Source organism: Cryptomeria japonica, chromosome 5 (genome assembly GCF_030272615.1).
Source record: "Cryptomeria japonica chromosome 5, Sugi_1.0, whole genome shotgun sequence".
NCBI lineage: Eukaryota > Viridiplantae > Streptophyta > Pinopsida > Cupressales > Cupressaceae > Cryptomeria > Cryptomeria japonica.
Genome location: NC_081409.1, coordinates 586794942 through 586819883, shown reverse-complemented (window position 1 = coordinate 586819883; position 24942 = coordinate 586794942). Strand labels below are relative to the sequence as shown.

Below are 24942 nucleotides of genomic sequence, written 5' to 3'. Positions count from 1 at the left end.
ACCTTTGATAGTGATCACTCTTCCATTATAGGGGAATTTGATGCATTGGTGATAGGTGGAGGGTACGGCCTGCAAGGAATGAATCCATGGCCTCCCGAGGAGAATGTTGTAGGGGAGATCAAGATCTAGTACTTGGCAAGGGGTTTCAATTGTAATGGGGCCCACTTGAAGAGGTAAGGTGATCACGCCCTTTGAAATTCTTTCTGCATCATCATATGCCTTTATTGTGATCCTTCCTGATGTGTCTATCAGATCCTCAGAAAGTCTCAATTGTTTTATCAATTTGTATGTACATAGATTAAGCCCGGATCCACCATCTATCAAGATTCGTTTGACCTTGTGCTTGTGGATGAGAGCTTCGATGTGCAAAGGTTTGTTATGGTCTTCATCTGCGGGAGCATCTTTGGAGTTAAATACAATGTGTTGCTGGGCAACAAGGTTTCCAATGAGGGTTTGAAATTGGGTGGCATTGATGTTATCAGGAACGTGTGATTGGAGAAGGGCTTGTTCCAAAATTTCTTTATGGACTGGAGAAGTCTTGAAAAGTTCCAAAATGGAGATCTGCGCGGGTGTCTTCCCAAGTTGATCAAGGAGGTCATATCGGCGGGTGGAAGACATGGGTGGAGGGTTTGGTGGGGGAGGAACTCCTTGGATGGTGACTCTTTCTCGGCATGTAGTTGCATTATAGTCATTCTGGAAATGGGAGGTGGAAGGTGTGGCACCTTGAATGACTATTCTAGCTGGGTTTGGTCTGCTTTGGGAAGGAGGAGGATTAACTCCTTGGATGGTTATGACATTGACATGATTGTCTGCAGGTTCAATGCGACTTACTAAAAAATCAAAACCGGTTACGTGATTAGCATAGTCATAATCCATTACGTTAGATGATGAGCCTTTTCCTTTATCATGCTTTGGGAAGGGTTCTTGGTACATTTTGAGTTTGTCATTGTTATTACCAGGTTTTGCATTTGCTACCTCAATCTCACCTCTATCAATGAGATTTTGTATGTAGATCTTCAGTTTCATACACTTTCGTGTATCATGTCCCTTGATACGATGGTATTCACAATACTCATTTTCATTATACCATCTTGGTTTAGGTTGATTGGGATCAAACAGGCGAGTGATTGGAAAAACCACTATACCTGCTTGGACAAGTTTTTGAAACACCACTTCAATAGGCTCAGCAAGAGGAGTGAAATTTCTTGGAGTCCTGTTATTCGATCGGGGTGGTCATCCTTGGATTGAGACATTGTTGTGAGGTTTTTGAGATTGATTTGAATTATTTTGATTGTTGAATTGATGAATATTGGTGGTGGATTTTGGGGGAGTGGCCACGGTTTGGACCCGCTTCACATCAGTTACACCATTATTGACCATGTTTTTATTTTTAGCCTAGAATTTTGGCTTGTCGTTATGATAAGAGGAAGAACTTTGTGATGACTTCTGGTAATTTTTCAAGGTTCCTTCCTCCAACAAGACACGTTCGAGGGCGAGGCCCTTATCAGTCAATTTTTGGAAGGATTTGATACATTGAGATATTAAAGGTCTTGAAAGTTCAGGCACCAAGTTCTTTTGAAATAGTTCAATTTGATGTTGTTCTGGCATGTCCCACTAGAATTTTTTGATAAGATGTTGCCATCTTTGTAGGAAATTGGCGAAGGTTTCTCCAGGCCTTTGTTTTGTATTACATAGGTCCATCATAGAAACATCATTACCCAGGTTGTATGCATAGTGGGCCACAAATTTTTCTGCCAAGTCTGGAAAAGAGACAATGGAACCTCGTGGTAAAGATGAGAACCATGCCAGGGCGTCTCCCGTGAGACTCTTGGGAAAGAGTCTACGAAGATAAAGGTCACTATAGGAGACTTCTTGGCATAAGATGTGGAATTCGCGGACATGGTCGCGAGGGTCTCCTTTGCCTTCATACTTGGTGAATTTAGGGATCTCAAATCCCGGGGGATACGGTGCAACTGATATAGATGGGTCATAAGGACAAGGGCAAAACTCTTCGAATGAGTAAGCTTTCCTTTTATTAGTATTTTCTTTCATGTTTTTGATGATATTCTTCATGTCTTGAATTTCCTTGATGAGGTCTTGTTGTGGACTTTGATATTGATGAATTGTATCTGCCCCAAGCATTGGATGAACTAAAGAAGGTGCACCACCACCAATATATTGATATGATGAGGAAGTGGGAACGTGGGATGTGATGACCAATGTTGCTGGGGTTTGTGTGATAGTTGGTTGTGATCCACCAACTGTTGTGATGGGATTGAATGCGGTCTGGATAAAATTTGCGACATTGTTGGGAGAAAGAGAAGTTTGTGGAATAGAAATATGTGGTTGAATAGAAGGAGGTGGTATAGAAGTTTGTTGGAGAATGGATGAGATTGGATTTGATAGTGGTATGGATGGTAAGGAGGAAGAAGGTGGGATGGAGATCATGGTGGGAGGTGTCGCGGGTGGCATTGATTGGGCTTGGATGATTGATGGGGCTGCAATTGATTGAGTTTGAATAGTAGGTGCAGCACTTTGTGTGGGAGCGAGGTCTCCTTGTGGTTGTTGGACAAGAGCGGATCTATTAAATTCAGGTGGAAGTTGAGCTCCATGTTCAAGAAGAGTTTTCAGAAGTGCAGTAGGATTGTGTTTAATAAACTTTTCTACCATCTCTTGGTTATAAGAATCCGCTAGGAAAGTTTGCACTTCCGAACAAAGTTCATCTTAGTTAACCATGTCAAGATTTTGGCTTTGATCTTGATCGCTTGGTTGCCCACTTTGTGTATGATCTTGCATGGGATCTTCATATAGGACACCAATGTCTGGCATGCCATATTGTTGATCAGCCATTTTTTTCTTTTGGGATCGAGTTGCGACCATACACGATATTTATGATGAAAAGACTTAGGAAAAATGTGATGAAATGACTTAGAAAATTTGTGATGGAAGGATTTTAGAAACTTGTGATGAAAGGACTTAAGAAATTTGAGGATGAAAAGAATTAAGAAATTTGTGATGAAAGGACTTAAGAAATTTGTGATGAAAGGACTTATGAAATTTGAGGATGAAAGAACTTAAGAAATTTGTGATGAAAGGACTTAAGAAATTTGAGGATGAAAAGAATTAAGAAATTTGTGATGAAAGGACTTAAGAAATTTGAGGATGAAAAGAATTAAGAAATTTGTGATGAAAAGACTTAAGAAATTTGAGGATGAAAGGACTTAAGAAATTTGTGGATGAAAGAACTTAAGAAATTTGTGATGAAAGGACTTAAGAAATTTGTGAATGAAAGGACTTAAGAAATTTGTGATGAAAGGACTTAAGAAATTTGAGGATGAAAGGACTTAAGAAATTTGAGGATGAAAAGAATTAAGAAATTTGTGATGAAAGGACTTAAGAAATTTGTGATGAAAGGACTTAAGAAATTTGTGGATGAAAGGACTTAAGAAATTTGAGGATGAAAAGAATTAAGAAATTTGTGATGAAAAGACTTAAGAAATTTGAGGATGAAAGGACTTAAGAAATTTGTGATGGAAGGACTTAAGAAATTTGTGGATGAAAGAACTTAAGAAATTTGTGATGAAAGGACTTAAGAAATTTGAGTAAGAAATTTGTGATGAAAGGACTTAAGAAATTTGAGGATGAAAGGACTTAAGAAATTTGAGGATGATTGATGAAGAAGGTATGGTAGTGATGGTTTAGAAGAAAACTTGATGACTAGGTTGTCTTTGGCATGAACATGAAGGATCTATTTAAATGGCAAGTTGTATGAAGGGATATGACCACCCTGATTTGGATGATAGTAGGTGTTTCAAGGGACAAATTTGAATGTTGACGTAGAGGATAAACTCTTAGCTTCTCTCTTAGGCTTATGAAAAATGGGACAGACGGAGTTTTGACGCAATTTTGAACTTGGTGTGGGTAATAACTTGGACAATTTGTTTGTGTCTTGACAAATATTTTTGCAAAGTTTTTTTTTTGGGGGGATAGTGATGTGTTTTTAGTCTACTCTTGGCAAGTATGTATCAAACAAAGCAAACACAATGATTAAATGCATATTATCTCAAAGAAACTCATGCTCATATACAACATTCTTAAGGCTGGCAAGGACAATAGTCATTGAATCCCAATTGGTTTCCCATCTACGCTTACCCAGAGCGGACACTTAGATGCTTGACCCCACTGGCTCCCCTCCACGGCACTCACTTCTTGGGGCAGCCAAGCATCAATTACCATGAAAACTCCTCATGGCGAACTTTGTGTCTCTGCTAAGGGCCATAAGAATATGGGCTGCTTCAGAGGTCCGACCTCCTGCACCAATGACTAGAGGGTTTTTGGCCACTATGAACAAGGTGTTTAGTAAGTCTTCCCGTTAGGAGCTACCCTTCGAAGTTGCGCAAGCGCAATTGAGGCCTATAGCCCAACAAAGCACCAAGAACTTAGTAGTCACGCAAGCATGATTGAGATCTCTAGGATCCTACTAAGCACCCAATGTGAGAGTGAACTCTCATATAGCCCCAACCATTAACCCTTTCGTAGTCAATGGCCTATTTATTATAGTGAGTTGGGAACCCCAGGTCCGGGTGTACTCACTTGGGTCATTCCCCTCTTACCTTCTCAAAGAGCAAGTTGGGAGGGCAGGCCCGCTAGAGATAAACACACAATCAAACAAGAAAAGGTTGGAGGGTCTGGATTTCTGATCATCTAATAAGACGAGAGCATACTTTCCTACCTTTACGCTTTTCTTAAAGACACATAAGACAATGGTTCATTCCATTTTAATTAATATCTAGGTGCCTAATTTAAATAAATGCACAATATTTGGTTGAATTAGCTAGGCAACTTGCAAAACCACTTGATTAGTAGTTTGAAAAATGGAGTCTTCAAAAAGCGTCCTGCAAAACAACTTGATTAGTAGTTTGGAAAAAATAGTCTTCAACAAGCGTCCTGCAAAAAATCAACAAAATGACAAAAATATTAATTTTTTTAATTTTTTGAGAATAAATAGAAAAACATGAATAAATTTTTTTTTACTAATGACAAATGTGGATTTGAAGAAAGCTTTGATGGGTAAATGGGGTTTGACTAGGTTCTTACCACTTTCTGAGGGATATGCAAGTGAAAAAATGAGGATTTTGGAGGAGAGATGAAGGAATGGGAAAATTTGTCCAAGAGGGACAAAGAAGCAAAAGTTAAAGATGGATAATATGGGAAAAATTTGGAGGTGATTGGATGAAAAGGGAAGAAGTTATGGCAAACCCTAAAAATAGAGAAATATGGGATTTTGGGCTTCAAAAAGTGGATTTTTGAGATAAGGCCTCCAAGGAAGAAAATGTGGAAAATGGTAATGTAGAGAATATGGTGAAGTTTGAAGGGAAATGGAGTCAAGATAAAGAAGATACGGCGAAAAAACAGAAAAACAGAAATATTTTTTTTTTACACCCTAGGTTTAACGGAACAGAAACCCTAAATTTAACAGAACAGAAACCCTAAATTTAACAAAACAGAAACTCTAGATTTAACGGAGCAGACAGAAACCCTAGATTTAATAGAGCAAATTGTCGCACTAAACAGAATAAAATAAAAATGTCAAAGGTCCGGATTTCTGATTGTCCAGATAGACAAGAGCATACTCTCCTACTTTCACACTTTCCTGCGGGCGGACAGATTATATTTAAACAGAGCAGATAACAGGAAATAAATAAATTAAATGCAGACTACAGTTAGCGCCTACAATTTTCGGACAGATTAACAAAGCAGACAGTAGCACTACACAGATAGAAAAGTGTCAAAGGTCTGGATTTCTGATTGTCTAGATAGACAAGAGCATACTCTCCTATTTTCACACTTTCCTACGGTCAGAGCATACAGTCATGCTAAACAGAATAGAAAAGTGGAAAGTCTGGATTTCTGATTGTCTATATAGACAAGAGCATACTCTCCTACTTTCGCACAGATTATACTAAAACAGAACAGACAACAAATCAAATAACAAATTAGATAACAGAGCTGTCATGCTGCAATAGAAACAGAAAAAAAAAAAAAGAAACAGAACAAAATAAGGAGAAGCTATCGCGTATAAATGCAGAGCCACGATTTTGGAACCTGCGAAAAAGATATATACATATTTTTATTTTTATTTTCTGCAGTCGCGCTATTCTGGAACCTGCGTCTCACAACTCATAAAAACCTTTAAAAAAAATAATAACATTAGTTCTTAGGGAGGTGGGTCCCACCGAACGTGCCAAAATGAAGAGGGAAAAATAGATTTAAAAGGTAACCTGATCAAAACATAACAAAATAAACATGCAGAATGCTAAAATATCATAAAAAGACCATTTCACCTTGCTATTTTACCTTCTCCTTCGGATTGAGCTTGATGAAGTGAAGGCGCCCCTTGATAATGCTCCACTTGATGTGCTCCTTTGATTGCTGGATGTGGATGGCTCTCCAATATTGTGCACAAATGATAAGGTTGAATGATAAGGATGAGATGATCAAGTTGCCAAGATGATTTCTTGGGCTCAAAGGGGCAGCATAAGCTTACTGAATTTCAAGATGTTTTGAATGAAGGGATGGAACCCTATTTTATAGGAAGAGGAGAGGAAAATGGATGGCTAGGATGAATTCGAGATGAACGGCTAAGATTTACTTGTGAGGTCACACAAGGTTCAAGAGAGGGTGTGGAGACCAAGAAATATGCCTTAAAGGCATTTCGTATCTCCATACTCTACAAGATGCATTGGAGGAATTAAAAATTCTCCAAAAATGGATATTATGGGGATTAGAAGAATAAAAAGGAATTAAAAATTCCTTGGGAGAGGGAAATGCCTAGAGGAATGTAAGATTTCGAAAATCTTACATTCATCTAGAAAAAGAGCATTTAAAGCTAGTGGCTGGATGAAAGGACAAAGAGTTGACTTTGTGGCTAATCATGATGATTAGCCATTAACGACTCATTAGGAGGGGAATTAGAGGAAATGTTAGGTGGGATTTATATTTGTAGGAGAATTTGACTAAAAGAATAATGTTAAGTGAGTTTAGGGAGTTTCTAGAAGAATTTATTAGGTTAATGATGAATTAAGAAGATGATTTGTAGGAATCATGTAGGTTAACTAATTAATTGAAATTAATTGGCTAAGAGGAAGATTTGTGAGGATTTGATTTTTTAGAAGAATAAAGAAAGGGATTGATTTATTAAATAAATCAATCATATGCTATAGTGACAATATTAATTATGTTTAATTAATATTGAGAAGAATTTTAATTAACATAATTAATTAATTAATTATGTGAGGAATTAAAAAATAATTAAAATAATTATTTTTAAGTGTCTACAATATGTAAACTAGATGAGATTGATTATGCTAGATTGATCCAAGAGTCTAATTAAGCTAATGATATGCATGATTTAGGCTATGATGATGATGCAATTAAGCTAGAAAATGATCAAATGAAACTAGATCTAAGATGCAATTGCCTATAATAACAATGCTTAAATGATATTCTAGAATGGATATGGCTATAGTGACAATGACTAAGATAGTATTGGGATGGGATCCTTTGTTCTCTAAAATGAGGGATATTTATAGGATTTCCAAGGCCAGGGGTGAGGTGGCAGGAATCAATGGTCAAGATTGAGTCTGAAGATATCAAGGGTGAAATTGGAGGAGGTTGGAGAAGAGGTGCGTGTGAAGTAGGGTACATGCAGATGCAACACAAACACTCAATAGATCATTACAAGCATGGTTAGCAAATTAAAATCAAACAAAAGATAAACCATGGCAAAGCGACCCATCGCCTCCTAAGAGATGCGAGTATGGATTTTCTCTCAGATCTGGATAAGCAATCCCAGTGAATTGACTACACTTAGACAAAGGATTTAAAATGACGATGATATGTAAACTAGATGAGATTGATTATGCTAGATTGATCCAAGAGTCTAATTAAGCTAATGATATGCATGATTTAAGCTATGATGATGATGCAATTAAGCTAGAAAATGATCAAATGAAACTAGATCTAAGATGCAATTGCCTATAATAACAATGCTTAAATGATATTCTAGAATGGATATGCCTATAGTGACAATGCCTAAGATGGTAATGAGATGGGATCCTTTGTGCTCCAAAATGAGGGATATTTATAGGATTTCCAAGGCCTAGGGTGAGGTGGCAGAAATCAACGGTCAAGATTAAGTCTGAAGAAATCAAGGGTGAAATCGGAGGAGGTTGGAGAAGAGGCTGGAGGAAGAGACACTTGTCATCTCTGTGGTGACAAGTGTCAAGGAGCCTTTCTCATGAGAGGGCAAGTGTCCAAGGGAGGTGACATGTGGCCTAAGTGTCATGTGTCTCAAGGGGAGAATATGCAACCCATATGAGGTTAGGATAAGGAGGTTAGGATGTGCAGGATATGATAGGGTTAGTTAAACCCAAGGTTAGGTGGAATGGTTGAGGTTAAGGGGGATGGTTAGGCTATGTGGTTAGAATTTAGGAGGCATGTGGGTAATTTGAATTTAAAAATTCAAAATTATGGGAAAAAGGTTAATTAATTTTCAACAACTCATAAATTGATTTGTTTTGATTAATTAGGGGATTAGAAGAAATGAATTAAATAGGGGAGGATTACTTAATTTTGATTGATTAATCAAAGGGAACTATTGAGATGAACCTATTAAATAAATCCTTAGATTTATTAATAAGTAGATGAATGGGAGAATTTAATGAAATTGCTAATGAATTTAATTAACTTGGGAAGTGGGATTAATTAAATAATTGCTTATTCAATTAATTATCTTCAGACCATTTTTAGGTGTATACAACCACTATTCATGAAGAACTCCAATGCAAAGAAAGATGATTGAGTGATGAATTCAAATCTTTTCTTTGTCATTTGCATAGAATTTTTAGCAAGGATGAATTCTGTCCATTCTCACCAATGCATTGCAAACTATAAAAAACTATACTTTCATTTATGTGTTTATTGTCATTGAGTTTCAAATTTATGATTCAATCAACTTTTTATTAAAAAAGGAGTAAAAATGAATCTGTGTTCATGGTTTGCTTACTAGGATTTTGGATGCCTATTTCTAATGTTTCTTCTTTTCTTCAGTTATTCCAAAACTCTTGTTTGGCATGAACATAGAGATACACATGCAAGCATTCTAGAAATTGGCTTTACACCTACTTAGTGCATATGATTGAAAGTTTGAAAACCCTTACCAATGAATTCAATTTTGGAATATTCACTAACCCGGTCATTCCTTGTAATCATGGTATTCCATAATACCAAATTTCGTTAGGACGGATTTGTTCTCAAACTGCTCGATATAGATTGCATCCAAATAGAGGACTAGATAGGAGAAATTGGAAGGTACAAGTTTGGCTAAGAAATGTACATTTAGACCTTGAAGTTTATCCTCATCCCAAGAAGTTTGATTCAAATAAATAGGATGTAAATGTGAAACTTCTTGTGCAAAATTTCAATTTGATTTTTATTCATGCAAAAACAACTGTCGCCTAATGTAGGTTCCTTGAGCAATTCTAATGAGAGAATAGTCTCCTTTCTTAATTAATTGTTTATTTTTCTTTGATTTCTGTGCGGACATTGTTTTAAACAGGTTGTTTGAAAATGTTTGTCCTTATTAATTTGGAAAGATGAAAACGAATTTATATGTTTCTAAATTTCAAACATAAAAAATATAATATTTCTAAATTTTACATTAATACAAAAATATTTCAAATATAAAAAAATTAAAGTACATGCATACATAAATATTAATTTTTAATATATTAAATATTTATTATTAAAAATAATTTTAAATTTATCATATAAATGTCAATTTTCTATTTATATCTTATTTATTTGTTAGTTAAGTTTAAATTATTTTATTATATATTAATGAAGTTTACAATTTATCTGTATTAAAATTTTAAAAATTAGTTCCGTTAAAATAGTTTTATATTATTTTTAATTTTTTTTTGTATTGATTATAGCGAATAAACTAAGGTACAATATGGATATTATAGATTTATCAATAGTTCACGACTGTGCAAAATAAGACCAAAAGACCTTCCTATACATGCTAAGTCAAAAATGCTTCTTTACACAAAATACATGCTTGTCTAGCACCCGAGTCATGAACAACGACTGTCTATTTACAAAGCTAAATATGTAGATATAAGGACTATCCATCAAAGGAGGTAACTACAAAAACACTATCCATGGAATATGTCTGGACTATATCCAAGCGATCCATCCTGAAGGTCCTTCCATCCACACTAGTTTGCGATCATCCAACATTTTGGCATATTGGATCATCTACTATCGCACTAGATGGCCATTACCTCTGATTTCTTCCATGAGAGCATCCAAGGCGTTGACAAATGGTGTTCTTTCAAAATTTGTTCTTCCCCAGGTGTAGCCATGTGAGATCTTGGATATGAAGACTGTAGTGTGTCCGTTTGTTAGAAATCTCTGGAACTTCTCTTTATTTAACCTGAATACCATGGTAACCTATGAGCAAATAGAGTGGAGGGTGAGACTTCGAAAAGACTCATTAAGGGCCCTTTCCTACCCTTGAAAATTTTCTAGATTCCTAATTTTCCATAAATACCAAAGGATATCACCAGAAAGAAGATTCCAGAATAGAAATTAGTGTCTTTCTTAAGGCCTTTAATGCACCCAGTAGCAACATCAAGTATGCAACTATGTAATGGAAGAGTAAAACCAAACATAAACCAAATTTCCTTAGCAATAATATAGTAAAAAAAGATGTGCCTACTGGATTCCTTGACTTTACATATAGAGCACATATCATCTTTTGTATAATCAAACCTAACAGGCAGCTTATCAAGAAGTAGAAGCCATCTAAAGGTTTTCTTCTTAGGAGCCAGCAGAGAGCCCCAGAGTGCCTTAAGAATATTGCTCCATTGAGAAAGAGAAAGGTCAGAGTACCAAATAGAATCGAGGTGGTTAAGAATACTGAAATTAGAAGAGAGGGTTTTATAAATAGAGATAGGTTTTGAACTCCCAAGCGGGCTTCCATCAGTCCAAGCAAAGGAGAGAAAATGTTTATCATCTACATTACAATATTTGGGAAGCTGAAGGAGATTAAAGGCATTGCACATAATGTTATAAGTCCTACTGTTAGATAAAGGAAGATGATATTTATTGGAGAGATCATCCCATGGGATGAGATTGTCATTAGCTAGGATGTCTTTAAGACAACAAATACCTTTGTTGGCTCATTTTTTGACTGAGCACCCTTGAGTGAGGGCGAGAGGCTTACCGTTGTGGGTTAAGTTCCACTAGATTGACCTTTCCCCAAAGACTTGATTATCTCGCCTGATCCAACTATTTCCAATACTAAACCTAATGGCTTCCCATGCTTTCCAGATGGTTTTAAAGATAGTGGAGCCTGCGGAAAAGACTGAAAAGGATCTAGCTAATAGATCACTAATGGGGAGGAATTTCCATGATTTAGCTTTCTTGGGAACCCCCATTCTAATATTATTATGAATGAGAATTTTCCACGGTTCATTACCTTCAAGTGCATGAAAAATCCATTTGGCAGCCAATGCAATCCCTTGCATTTTTATATCCTTAAGACCCATACCTCCAATAGATTTATCCATACAACACCATTCCCACTTGAAAAAATGAGTTTTCTTATGGCCTCTACCATCCAACCATAGAAAATTTTGAATGGTTTTTTGTATCTCATTGATTTGATAGTTATTAAACATCCAAATAGACACATAGTAAATACTATAGGAGGATATGATCTTTTGGCACACTTGCAATCTTCCCGCCAGTGAGAGATAGTGCTTGTTCCATTTGGTAAGTTTGGACTCAATATTCCCCTTAATCCACACTCACATATCCTTAAGGCAAGGAGAGATAGCAAAGGGGATCCCCAGATATCTGACAATTGTGTTTGGTCCTCCCCATTGATACCCATAGGTGGAGAACTAGTTTGGAGGTCTCTTAGTCCATCCTAGCAGAGTAGATTTGGATTGTGAGATCTTAGCCCCTGAAGCGTCACAAAAAAGAGAGATATTGGAGGATAAAGCATTCAAGTTCTCCTTGGATAATTCAAAAAATAGAGCAGTATCATCTGCAAATTGGATGTTAAGCAGCTCTGAATCATCTGGAAGGGAGATTCCTCTAACCTTAGGGGAGAGAGAGTTGTCCCTGAGTAGGTAAAACAGAGCATCAGAGGCTATCACAAAGAGGGCAGGGGCTAGAGGGTACCCCTGCCAAATAGATCTACTGATCTCAAAGGGCTGCAAGATCAGACCATTTACTTCTACCTGGGCATGAGCATCCCTAAGAAGGACCTAGACAAATTGACAAAAGGTCTCAGGGAACCCAAAGGATTGGAGCATAGTGGAGATAAAACCCCATTCAATCCTATCATAGGCCTTTTCAAAGTCCAACAAGAACATGACCACCTTTTGATCCAAAATTAAAGCACATTCCATAGCCTCCCAATTTGTAATAAGATTTTCCAAAAGGTATCTCCCCTTAATGAATCCTGTTTGGGTGGAGCAGATAAATTTAGGTAAGATATTTTCAAGCCTTCAAGCAAGAATCTCATAAGAGACATTGAGTAGTGTAATAGAGCACCAGTTTTTTATTATAGCCTTGTCCCCTTCTTTGGGAATAAGCTTGATCACTCCTCTATTGATGTCAATTCTCAGAGACCCTATCCTCTTGGCTTCATTATAGACCTCAAGAAGATCACCAACAATCCAGGTGATATTATTCTTATAGAATTAAATGGTAAGCCCATCCAACCCTGGGGATTTGTCATTATGAAGGGATTTAATGGCTCTAATAATTTCGTCAGTTGAGAAGGGTTTACTAAGAGATTTAACTTCATCGGGTAATACAATCTTAGGAATAAGAGTCCCACATTTTCCCCTAGCAATCCTGGATACAGGAGAGTCCTCAAAGGAGAACAACAACTTATAGAAGTTGAGGAACTCACTCATGACTTCCTCATCAGTAAATATTTCCTTGTCGTCCACCCAAAGCTTGTCTATCCTTTCCTTGCATTGTTTTTGTTTCAGAAGATTGAAGAAGAACTTAGAGCCTTTATCCTCTTGAGACAACCAAAGCATCCTAGCTCTAGTTTGAGCTCCTAATGCTCTAACATGTTGACATTTTCTGAGTTCATCTCTAGCCACTGCCACCAGGTGGGTAAGATGAAGGTTGCTAGGATCATTTTGAATGTCTTGTTCCGCATTGTGCAGTTTAGAGGATAGGAAAATCTCTACTTGCCTGGCATCCTTAGCATTCTTCTTGCCAATGGTGCTAAGAATCTTCTGCTAGCTTTTAACTAAGGTATTCCAGTTGTGAATATAAGAACCATTATTGGAATTCTATTTATTAAATACCCTTACTATATAAATGACAACTAAGACATCTTGGTCTTTAAGAAGATTGTTGTTAAGAATGAATTTGCCTCCAGTCTTGTTAAGGGGTTTGCTCGAGTTCCTAGTGACAATCTCTACAAAAATTGGGTGATGGTCAAAGAGGGAGGAGGGTCTGACATCCACCAGATAGTCTTGGTGATTCAGGATAAAGGAGAAGAAATCTTTGTTGGTGTAGAATCTATCTAGTCTGGAATAGATCTTGCTACCAGCTTTCTAAAAGTTGCACCAAGTAAACCAAATGCCCTTATGAACTTTGTTTAAGCCTTCCAATGGGTCAAAAAGCCTCTTAATGTTTTTCATCCTCTCCCAATGAGGATTTTCCCCTCCTTTCCATTCAATAGAGGCTCCTCCTGATTTGTCTTCCTTATGCTCCATCATATTGAAATATCCCCCCAGTATCCATGGAATATTAGGAAGAGAGGCAATCCATTACTAGAGATAAGATCTATCCCTATAGTAATTGGGGGTGTAGATGGTGCACAACCCAAAGGAAGAGTCTCCAAGTTGGAAAGTTACCCAAACAACTCTATTGCAAGGGGAGATTGCTGAGCAAAGGATAGAGCTTCGCCAATTAGGGTTAACAAGTATGACAACTCCTCCTTTACCTTTCTCATGTTTAGTGTAAAATTTGAGGGAGTCTCTCCAAACAAAGTTCAGATTGACCTCCAATGAAAATTTAATTGCTTTAACCTCCTGAAGTAGGACAAAGTCCAACTCCTTATGGTTATTAAGTAGTATTCTCACCACATATTTCCTGTCTGAGGATTCTAGCCCCCAAATATTCTAGGATAGGCATTTCATGGAGAACAAGTTTATTTGTCATTCTTGTCAACTTAAAGCTGTTAAAGCACTTAGGGATACTCGCCTTTCAGTTAGATTTTTTATGCATGGGAGAGAGCTTATTTTTAGAGCCTAATGGTCTCCCTCTTTTCCTTCTGGTGAGTGCTTCAGCCTAAGATATCTCCTCATTTAGGTTGCCAGCATCCTTCAACTCCTCACCATTAATGATCGACAAGTTGGATCTCAACTGAGTCTCCACCTTAGACTCATGAATGTCAATTGAGGAGGCATCTTCAGGGGAATCACCCTCAGACATGCCTATCACAGAAGATCAAAAGGTTTTAGGATTGTCAATCACTGGAGCAGTCGGGATAATCTCATAGAGGACATTATCATCCTCAATCAAGGATTTTGACTTCAAAGGGGCTGAGGTCGTGGAGGAAATGAGGATAGAATGAGGGGAACAACCCTCATGCCCTGGGGGATCCATAGTGTCATTCTGCACTAATGTCGAATTGGATGGGTTATCCCAAGCTTGGGTTTGATTAGTTGCAGGAACAGATTGAGGATCGCAGAGGGCAGGGGGGTTGCAACCCTACTCCTATTAACACCACCCCCAAGATCAATTCCTTCAAAAGTCCTAACAATTGACTTGACATGAGAGTCCTTGTCAGGGTTGGTCATTGGGAGATTCTCAGGTGAGTGTCTACATCCATCAACCTCTATGCTTGTTTCGGCAGTGCATGCTTTCTAGTGCCCTCTAGCCCTATTTTTTTCCAGAGCCAATTGTTGGGCATTCTTCTTTTTGGACCTCTTATTTTTCCTAGAGACCACCTAGAAGCCAGAGTCTTCGAGTCCATCCATCTAGGAGATGGTAGTAGAAACTGCCGAGTGGGGGGGCTCTGCATTAAAGGAGCCGAAGTTGGTATTAATTTCAAAATTAGGAGGATTGATAGGTTGATCCTTTGGGAGACTAGCCACTGCATTATTGATGGCCTTACTGAGAGAATCTAGTTTATCTCCGACAGACAGTGTTTCTGGAGTCTTGGAGAACGATTTGGGGGGAGCAAGGCCATCTTTATTATTGGTGATTCCAGGAGGGTTATCATTGAGTTTAGCTCTAGTCGAGAGAATAGGGAAAGATCATCTAATGTGCCCTTCTTGTATACATAGGAAGCATGAGTTTAGACCACCTAGGGTTTCCAGAATGCAGGTGAAGGATTCATCTTGAAGTTTGATTTTGAGAAATCTAGGGATTTCAATGCCTAGGTTGATAGAAATCAAGACTCTGGCATCCAGGTTGGGGACAAGATTGGTAGAGTGATCAATTCTAACCACTTTTTCTATTGATTCAAGAACTTGTGGAATGAAATTCCAAAAAAATGGGAGGTAAATTTTAAATTAGAAACCAATGAGGGAAAGAGATAACCAAAATTTCTTCATTAATCGCATCAAAGGACCATTTGAGGGCCCTGAAGGTGGTTTGCCCAATGGCCCAAAACTGTTTATGTCAAATCTCTACCTGAGATTTATTGTCTTTAAATAAAATAACAAATAAACCCTTCTGAATCATTCTACAAAAGGAAAAATTGAACCCTAGCTTTCTAACCCACACATTTTTCATCCAGTCATCAAGAAATTTCCTAGCCGGACACTTATCCAAATTAGTTACTGCAAAGAAAATGACAATGTCTTGGAGTATTTTATTTTCTAGCTCAAGGGCTTCAATCATAGAATCATTAGGAGAGATAGAGAAAATACACGGAGCCAAGGCAGGGTCCTTACCTTGTCCTCCATCTCCACCATTGAAGCCTATAGATGATGCACTTACTAGAGAGAATTTGGCCTCTTGTGAGACTTGGACGACGTCACCAAAGATGGTGTCTCAGAATGATTTTCCAAGAAGACATTCCTCCACAACTTTTGAAGAGGGCACATGGGTCTCATCCGGCCCATTTACTTTCGCCTCCATCGAGCATTAAATGCTCATGCCTCCACTTGTACCTGCAATAACTACAACTGCCACACACAGAGAGCCTCGGCGAGAAGTTAGTAAAAAAAAGAAATGCAGGGTTAAAGGCTTACCATTGTGGAGGAGGCCTTACCACCTCCTCCACATGCAGGAGCATGAGCGAGAAGCCCAATGCCAGGCACACGATGGGTTAACGCCAAGCACAAGTTTTTCACTAAAAAAAAAATATTATTAAAAAAATGGTAATATAAAATATAGTTTTTTTTAATATCAGTTAATCATTTTCCTTGTTTTAAATTATGTCATATGTTTTAATTGCAAATTTGACCTTAAAACATGAATGTTCAACATGACCTTTTCTTAAATTTTCTTAAGCTTTTAATAAGATTATGCAATTTAGTAATGTTGATAGTCTTGTAGTGTAAAATATGAATATTTCTCTATTGATTTTGTTAGTCTTTTTATAGTGTATATATAATAAGGAAAAAGAGTAACAGATAAATGAATTAAATAGTAAAAGATGGGTCTATTTGAATATATTTTTCTATGAATTTTGTTAGTCTTCTTATGGTGTATATATAATAATAAAGAAAAATAATAAGTGATGAAAGAATTAAAAGATAAAAGATGGGGCTACTTGATTAATGACATCATATAACATATATCATGATTAACATGAATCAAATTATAAGAAAGATGATTGAACATAAAACATCATCATGTCCATGCAACTAAAATAATAATGACTAATAATAAGAGATAAAAGGAAAAAAGACGTACAAGATAACTATTGTCATAATCAATACCATATAAAAGGTGGGCCTTTTACATCATATGAAATGTTTCATCAACATAGATGTAAATTATTTTTTGACCCTTACAAACCTCCAAATTTACAAACCTTTAAATTTAGTTAAGTTGTTGCATTGTGTTTTCATTAAAGATATAATAACATTAAAAGTTAAATACTCACAATATTGGATTTATTTTCATTTATTGAAAATAAATTGCAAATTGATATTCAGTTCGCTAAATAAAAATTTAAATTTGTCAAAATAGAAACTAAAATTATAGACTATGTTATAACTACGATAGAACTTTGATACAAGTTCATGCTTGCTTTTCATTAATTCCAAGTACTTGTCACAATGTTTTTATCAATTCAAGAATATTTGTGAATTCTTTATTCATAAAAAATAATCTAATGTCATTTATGACTAAGTGCAAGCATATAATTCAAGAATATTTGTGAAATCTTTATTCATAAAAAATAGTCTAATATCATCTATGATTGAGTGTAAGAATATAATGCAAAACCCATATCCGAGAGGATGGTGCATCTTTAAAGGGTGTAAATCCTTGAAAGTTGGTTATATTGGTTACTATAATAAATATTGGATATATTGTGGTGTTGGCTATGTAAAAGAATAGTTGGTAAGAATTTATTTAGAGAATTTATTTTAAATCTAATCATTTTTCAATTTATTTGTGAGTACATTTGGCTTTGAATAAGATATTAAAAGTTATTCTTTAGTGACAATTCAAACTATTGCACTCTTTTAATTCTATCATCATCACCATTTGATAGGGAAATACAATTTTGTACAACCCAATAACTTTACATTCTTAAAATTCATTAGCTGTTTCGCAAACATAAAACATTGAAAATAGAATAAGCCCCAACAAGAAGATTTAAAATGGAGTTTCATATGTTTGATAATTTATTTAGAGATTATTTTAGAATGACTCAACCATATATGACATTTAATGTAATTAAATATTTAATTGAATATTTAATAGATTAGATTCATTTTTAATTAATCTTTTAATTATCCATAAGGAAATAACTTGTAAGATAAAACCTTAACTTCATTATTTATGATAATTTAAATATTATTATTAAATATTATGTATATTATAATTAGTTGGAGAAACTAATAACTCATTCCATCCTTTGTTGTAACGTGTACTATTCATATCAAAGATAGAGCAAATTACTAATATGTTTACATATAATAATCGTTAGGAGCTGCAACTAAATCAAATATTTTATCTATGGACCTACTTGTACCATGCGAGTATTGAATGGTTACTAAAAATAGACATTCATTCCCTACTACAAGAATTTTAGTAATTATTCAGTACTAGTAATACACATTCATTGTCCACTACAGGAAGTGTACATTTACAATTTTTAATTTAATTTGAAGCGTGCATCTTCTCAAACTTAATATAGCTCGATCAATAGAAAATATAAGAATCATTAGGAACCTTAGCCCATTTCACTTTAAACCTATAGTAATATTTTATCTATACTTTTTCCACTTATAATATGTTGATAGTGATTAGATCATTTATTTTACCTTTATTAATCTATCATAGTTTAATTAGCTTTAAACCTTTCGATACCTACATAGTGTTAGTGATAGATGATAACATTGGTTATTTTAAATATGTATGAAAGGAAATGTTATCATGGAATGTATAATGTTGTTGTTGATAGCCTTGTGATGTTTTCTATGTGCAAAAAATGTAGATAAACTTCTAAAGTTGTGATGTTTCATTGTTAGTAGCTTTTCAGGCTTTAGAAATAGATACTTTAGTAAAAAAAAATTCTTTATTTAAGCTTTTATTTTTTTAAATAGTAAGTCTCATGTTTTTTCTTACTTATTAATAATATTTTAAAATATAATATCCCTTGACGTATGTTACATAATTTTTTAAAAAATATAAATAAGCTAGTTTATATTTTCTTGTATGAATATGTATATAAGTTATCAACAATACAAACTTTTATTCTTTATACTTGATTAATTTTCCCCTTTCTTTAAGCTTACGTGGGGAAACACGATTCTCTCTATGTATTAAAACTAAGGTCTAACTTGCTACTAAAGTAGATTCCCATATGCCTAAAGAATTTAGGTGGTTTGCTTTGATTATTTAGGTATGTGATCTTTTGTATTTTTCTTTTTCCGTTAGGAAAGGAATCACGTGACTTGGGGAAGATTAAGTTAGACCTCTAATTATTTAATTAAGAGAGGACTTTGGTTCGCATTTGTTTTCTTGTAATTTTTTTGTCTTTACTAAAATATGGAATTTTTCATTGCTATGTGGTGTCTAGGGGAAGAGCACCAATAGCTGACATAGTTCCAATACCTACACACTTATTGTCATATTGACCCCCCCAAAAATACAAATATTTTTGTCAATACATAATTATAAAAATATCAATAACTGAATGTATAGTTGACCACAAAAAAAGTAAAAATAAAACAACTATTGGTACATTTCCAATTTTAATACAAATCAACTTGCACAAAATATATACATTTTTTATTTTAAAAAATTTATGTTTACATTTACCACTCTACGCAAGTGGCTAAAAATTACAAATGTACTCAAATTACATTTACATATGCACAATTACCGGTGCATTACGTGACATAAAACCAATCAAATATTGACTTCATAGACACTTGTGTACATTCTCCCAAACATCACTTCACAACTTCATACATTAAACAGATCTACATTTGGTACCTGTATTTGTAACAACTGGTGTAAGGCTCCCTAGTAACAAAGAATTTGCATAAAATTAATAAAAACAATCAAATTTCATTCAAGCCAACAAAGAAAACAGAAGGGAACGAAGCAATGAAGAACTACATATTAAATATGAGATGATCGATTGTTTCCCAAAAAAATTCAAATTTGAAAATAAGCTACCACAAACAAATGCATTCATATTCCACATTCAAATTATTTTACAAGACATAATTATTGATGTCGCATTCATTACAATCCAATTCACTGCATATTCCTAAGATTCTTGAGCTTTGCAAATTCCCTCTGCACATTCCTTATTCAAGAGTGCTCATTCAAGTTGGTACACACAGAATAACTAAATTCCCTATGCAGTCAATGTTCAATGTTATAAATCTTTCAATTTAATATATACTGTTTTCAATAAACCAACATTTCTTTCATATATTTATTTCAATAACTTAGAAATTTATTTCATTCCAAGTTTTCCATTCAATATACTCACTGTAAATAATATTAATAGGCACATTGGATGTCCAATGATGGTTTAGCTCCTTCGTAGCTACATTATGTGTTGTATTGATGATTTTTCTATATGCGGTTTAGAGTTTCATTTCAATGCTCTGTTACAGTTTAATTATGCCGAAATCCTCACAAAGAATAGCAAAAACATTGATTATGTCTTTGTTTTCTTCGAAACTCCTTCATTATTTATCATTTCATTTAACGAGTGCACTGTTAAATGGCGTCTCTTTGTTTATAATGCCAAAATCATTGCATAGAATGCAAAAAGTATTGATTATTGTTAATAAATATTTGAAACCCCCGCATTATTTATCATTTCATTTAATGGGTGCATTGTTAAATAGTGTCTCTTTGTTTATAATGTCAAAATAAATACAAAGAATGCAAAAAAAATGATAATTGTTCATAATTATTCGAAACCCCTTCATTATTTATCATTTCATTAATATGCATGTCTGATAGTATTATTTACAGTTAGTATATACTAGCTATATGGTTATTGTCCATATGTGTGTGTGTGTGTGTGTGTGTGTGTAAAACATAATTCTAATATTATAAAGTTTAAAATGTGTGGTCAAAAAAATTGTTGAACACCCATAACAACCTTCCCGCGTACACGTTATGGGCCCACTTGGCACGAATTACCACCAACTACATTGCCCTAAAAACTTTAGGAAATGAAGATTTTTTGGGGGCATTTTCATTGTTTGCTCTCCAAAAAACCTTGTTCTTTGCCATTTCTCCTTCAATTTGTTAAAATTTTTATTTCAATAATATGTATGCTTGATTATATTAATTACAGTGATTATATACTCATTGTAAATAATATTATCATGAATATATATTATACTGATTTCAAACAACTTTATATTATCAGGCATACATATTATACTGATTTTAGACAACTTTAGTAATCTTTCCTATTTATTACTTCCAATAAATTTCACATGAGAAATGAATCTGCATCTAATAGAATACTAGCAATATCTAGTTTTTAATCACATCACAATTACATCTTTCACTCATGCATCTCGTGCTTTTATTTTTTGTCCTTGTGATATAAAGTTTCAAGTTCTATGTCTATATATATATATATATATATATATATATATATATATATATATAGAGAGAGAGAGAGAGAGAGAGAGAGAGAGAGAGAGAGAGAGAGAGAGAGAGAGAGAGAGAGAGAGAGAGAGAGAGCATTTTATTTTGTTCAAAGATATTCAATGATGGATTTGTACTTATTGGTACCTGCAAAAATTGATTTGTTTTTCATCAGTTATCTCAATGGCATTGAGGGTTTCATTTCAATGATCTATCTATGTCTCTATTTACTGTATGGTTGCAGGCTAAGTGAGCATAATGGCACGAGGTACAAAAGAGAAATAGAATTGTTAGATGATGAATAGTTAGAGTCACTCATGAGGTGCACTTCACTGACGAAGATATTATGGTCCAGAATGAAGACATAGTGACTCCTCATTTGCCCCATGCAACAAACAATGCAACTGATGTGGAACCTACTGCTGTAGATGAGCCTTCTAGTGTAGGTTGTAATCCTATTTCTGAAACACCGAATGTACAACTACCCTCAAAGGTGCCAAAAAAAATGGAGCATATCCAACATGAAAGAAGCAATAGCATGTATAGAAGACAAAAATATGTTTGTTAGAGTTGCATCAATCAAGTATGGGATACCCATTACTTTTGTGAGGGGATGACTGATGGGAGTTACAAGCACGATTGTGAGGGGTCCACACACCATTTTATTAGAAGAGGAGGAGGCTGACGTTGTCCAATGGTGCAAGGACATGGCTGAAATTGGCCACGGTCTGCAAATCAATCAACTATAATAAATGGTTACCCAAATTAGTGGGAATAGGCCCAATCCATTCAGAAATGGGATGCTAGGGAGGTCATGGTGGGTAGGTTTTAGACAGAGGCACCCACATTTGACAATGAGAATCATTGAAGGAGTGGATTTTGATAGATCCATTATATGCTTCAACCTTGTATTGTTGCCTCTTTCTATGACAACTTGAAGAAGATGTACAACTTGAATAAATATGGATCCATTTGAATTTGGAACTGTGATGAGACTGGTGTACAAGTTGGGAGGAATTGTGAAATGAGAGTGATAGCCAAATTGGGGTAGAGGTATGTATTGCACCTTATTTCAAAAAGTAGAAAGTGGATTACTATTTTGGCATGTGTTAGTGCATGTGGGTTTAGTATTCCTAGTTTTTACTTGTTCAAATCTAAGAGGAATATTTGAAACTACATTGCAAAGTGTGAGCTAGGAACATGCATGGAAGTCCAAGAACATGCATGGATGAAAAAAGGAGTTATTACTGAATTGGTTGGAACATTTTGCAGGTTCAGCCCCTAGTGGGGTTTCACCCTCAAATAGGGCTCTTCTGATCTTTTACGGTCATGACAACCATGTGGTATTCAAGACAATTAAGGAAGCAAGGCATATAGGTATAGACTTGGTAACCCTGCCTGCTCATATGAGCCACAAATTGCAACCACTTGATGTCTTTGTATTTTCTCCATTCAAGAATTATTTCAAATAGAAGAGGACTATATAGATGTCAAAGCACCTACAAATTAAAATTGGAAGGGAAGAGTTTGCAAATCTTGTGAGCATGACCTTTTCCCAAGCATTGACACCAACTGATATAATGAATGGCTTCTATAGGAGTGGAATTTGACCACTTAATTGGACTGCATTGTAGAATGATATGAGGCCAAGTGAGGCATTTGATGTAACAAATTGCTGGAATAGAACATGATGCCACTACAATGGAAGAAGAACCAAATAACATTACAATGAAGGCTTACTTGCAGTTGTATGGTTATAGCGAGGAATAGATTGAAGAATTTGTGGAACAATATAGTGGAACACAAGTAACGGTTGATGGTATAAGTTTACCACCGCAAACTAGTGAACCAAGTCTGCCCCCACAACCCAACCAACCAAATGAGGGTGTGGAAAGTACATTAGCATGCATGTCTTTGCCAACACAAGCTGTCATACCAAAGTAGATTCAAGAAGAAGTCAACTCTGATGGTGTAACCCTTTCCATTCCAAGTTCGCTAGAAATTGATTCAGCAGATGTGATCCATTACTTCACCAATGTAGCTGACTAGGAGTAGAAAGAGGGTGTTGATTGTCAAGAAGAAATTCATATAAGTGAAGAAGAACCTGACTTTGTGCCATGCACCCAAGAGGATGGGCAAAAAGTGCCAAGGAAAATCAATCGATTCTTGAGACTTCTAGTGTAGAGAATGAATCAATCTGTGCGGGGAGGTAGGAGAGGGATGCTACATTTTAGTAGGCAGTTGTAGATCTTGAAATCTGATGAGTACATTCAAATGGAACAAGACAAAGAGGAAGAAAGGAAAAGAAATGAGGAATTGAGAGAACAGAAAAAAGAACAGTTGAAGCAAAGGAAGGAAAAACGTGAAGCATATGCAATAGAAAGGGATGTTATTAGGGAGGAAAACACAACAAAAAAATTGCAGGAACTCCAAGAAATGTTTATTCGAAGAGAAGAGAAGGAAAAGAAAGATGAGGAATCAAATCTTGAGAAGGCGAGGAAGGCAATTGAAAAGAAAAGTAAACAAGCACAAAAAACAAAAAATGTGGTCACACCCGTGGATCCTCTACCCCCCCAACACCCAATGTTGATCGATATAATGAACCTCTTGACCCCAATCTTTGCAATTATTAGTAATATGCAAGTTGGGACTACACCTAGATTCTTAGACATCATGAAACCTAATTCCAATGTAAACCAGGAGTTGCTTGCTCGTATAGCAAGTTGCTTACAAGCCCCTCCAAACTAGGAAAACACCTATGCTGGGTCGCAGCCTGCTGGGATTGGATATGTGACACCTCCTCCATTTAATACCCATATAGATAATTGATCTAGTTTGTGATCAATGGTATTTTTTGAAAACTCGAAGAGCAGATTTTGAGTTGAGATATAACTGTGATATGATTATAAATGACATACTGCCTTATTTTGTGATGTTTTCATAACTCTGTTGTTATTTTTTAGATATCTCATATGATTATACCAATGAATTTATGATGTTCCTATAAATCTCATATGATTTTTTTTCTATCTTCAACTAAGTGTGTTGCTTGTAGTTATATATATCTATCTTATACATATATGCATTTATGATGTTGTTATAAAGTTCAACTGTAAAGCAGATATGATTTTTGTCTAATGTTAACTAACTGTGTTGTTCTGTTGTTTTTCCAAAATCTCATACAATTGTACTAGTGAATTGATATTGTTGTTATAAATTTCATTTGATTTTTTTCTAATGTCAACTAAGTGTGTTGCTTGCAGCCATATTATTTTTGTCTAATGATTAATGAATCTCATATGATTTTTTTCTAATGTCAACTAAGTGCGTTGCTCACTATCAAAAGAGGCCACATAAGTGTTAAAATTAACAAGATATGACATAACAAGAACATAAGAATATAAGAAGAACAACAAAACAAGATATTCATAAAAGTGTTAAATTTGGTCACTATCAAAAAGGTCACATCAATGGCATCTGATTATTCAGATGCCACTGATATGCCCTCTTTTGATAGTGAGAAATTTCAACACTTATAGGTGTTGAAATTGCATGCATTATATATAAACAATCCAC

At 35.3% G+C, this 24942-nt stretch overlaps 1 protein-coding gene across 1 annotated transcript; it reads left to right on the top strand.

The window, feature by feature from the left end:
* The first annotated feature begins 23640 nt into the window (after positions 1-23640).
* On the top strand, positions 23641-24114 carry LOC131875977 (uncharacterized). The gene has a single exon (XM_059220727.1). The coding sequence runs from the start codon at positions 23641-23643 to the stop codon at positions 24112-24114; it is 474 nt and encodes a 157-aa protein (XP_059076710.1).
* The last annotated feature ends 828 nt before the right edge of the window (positions 24115-24942 follow it).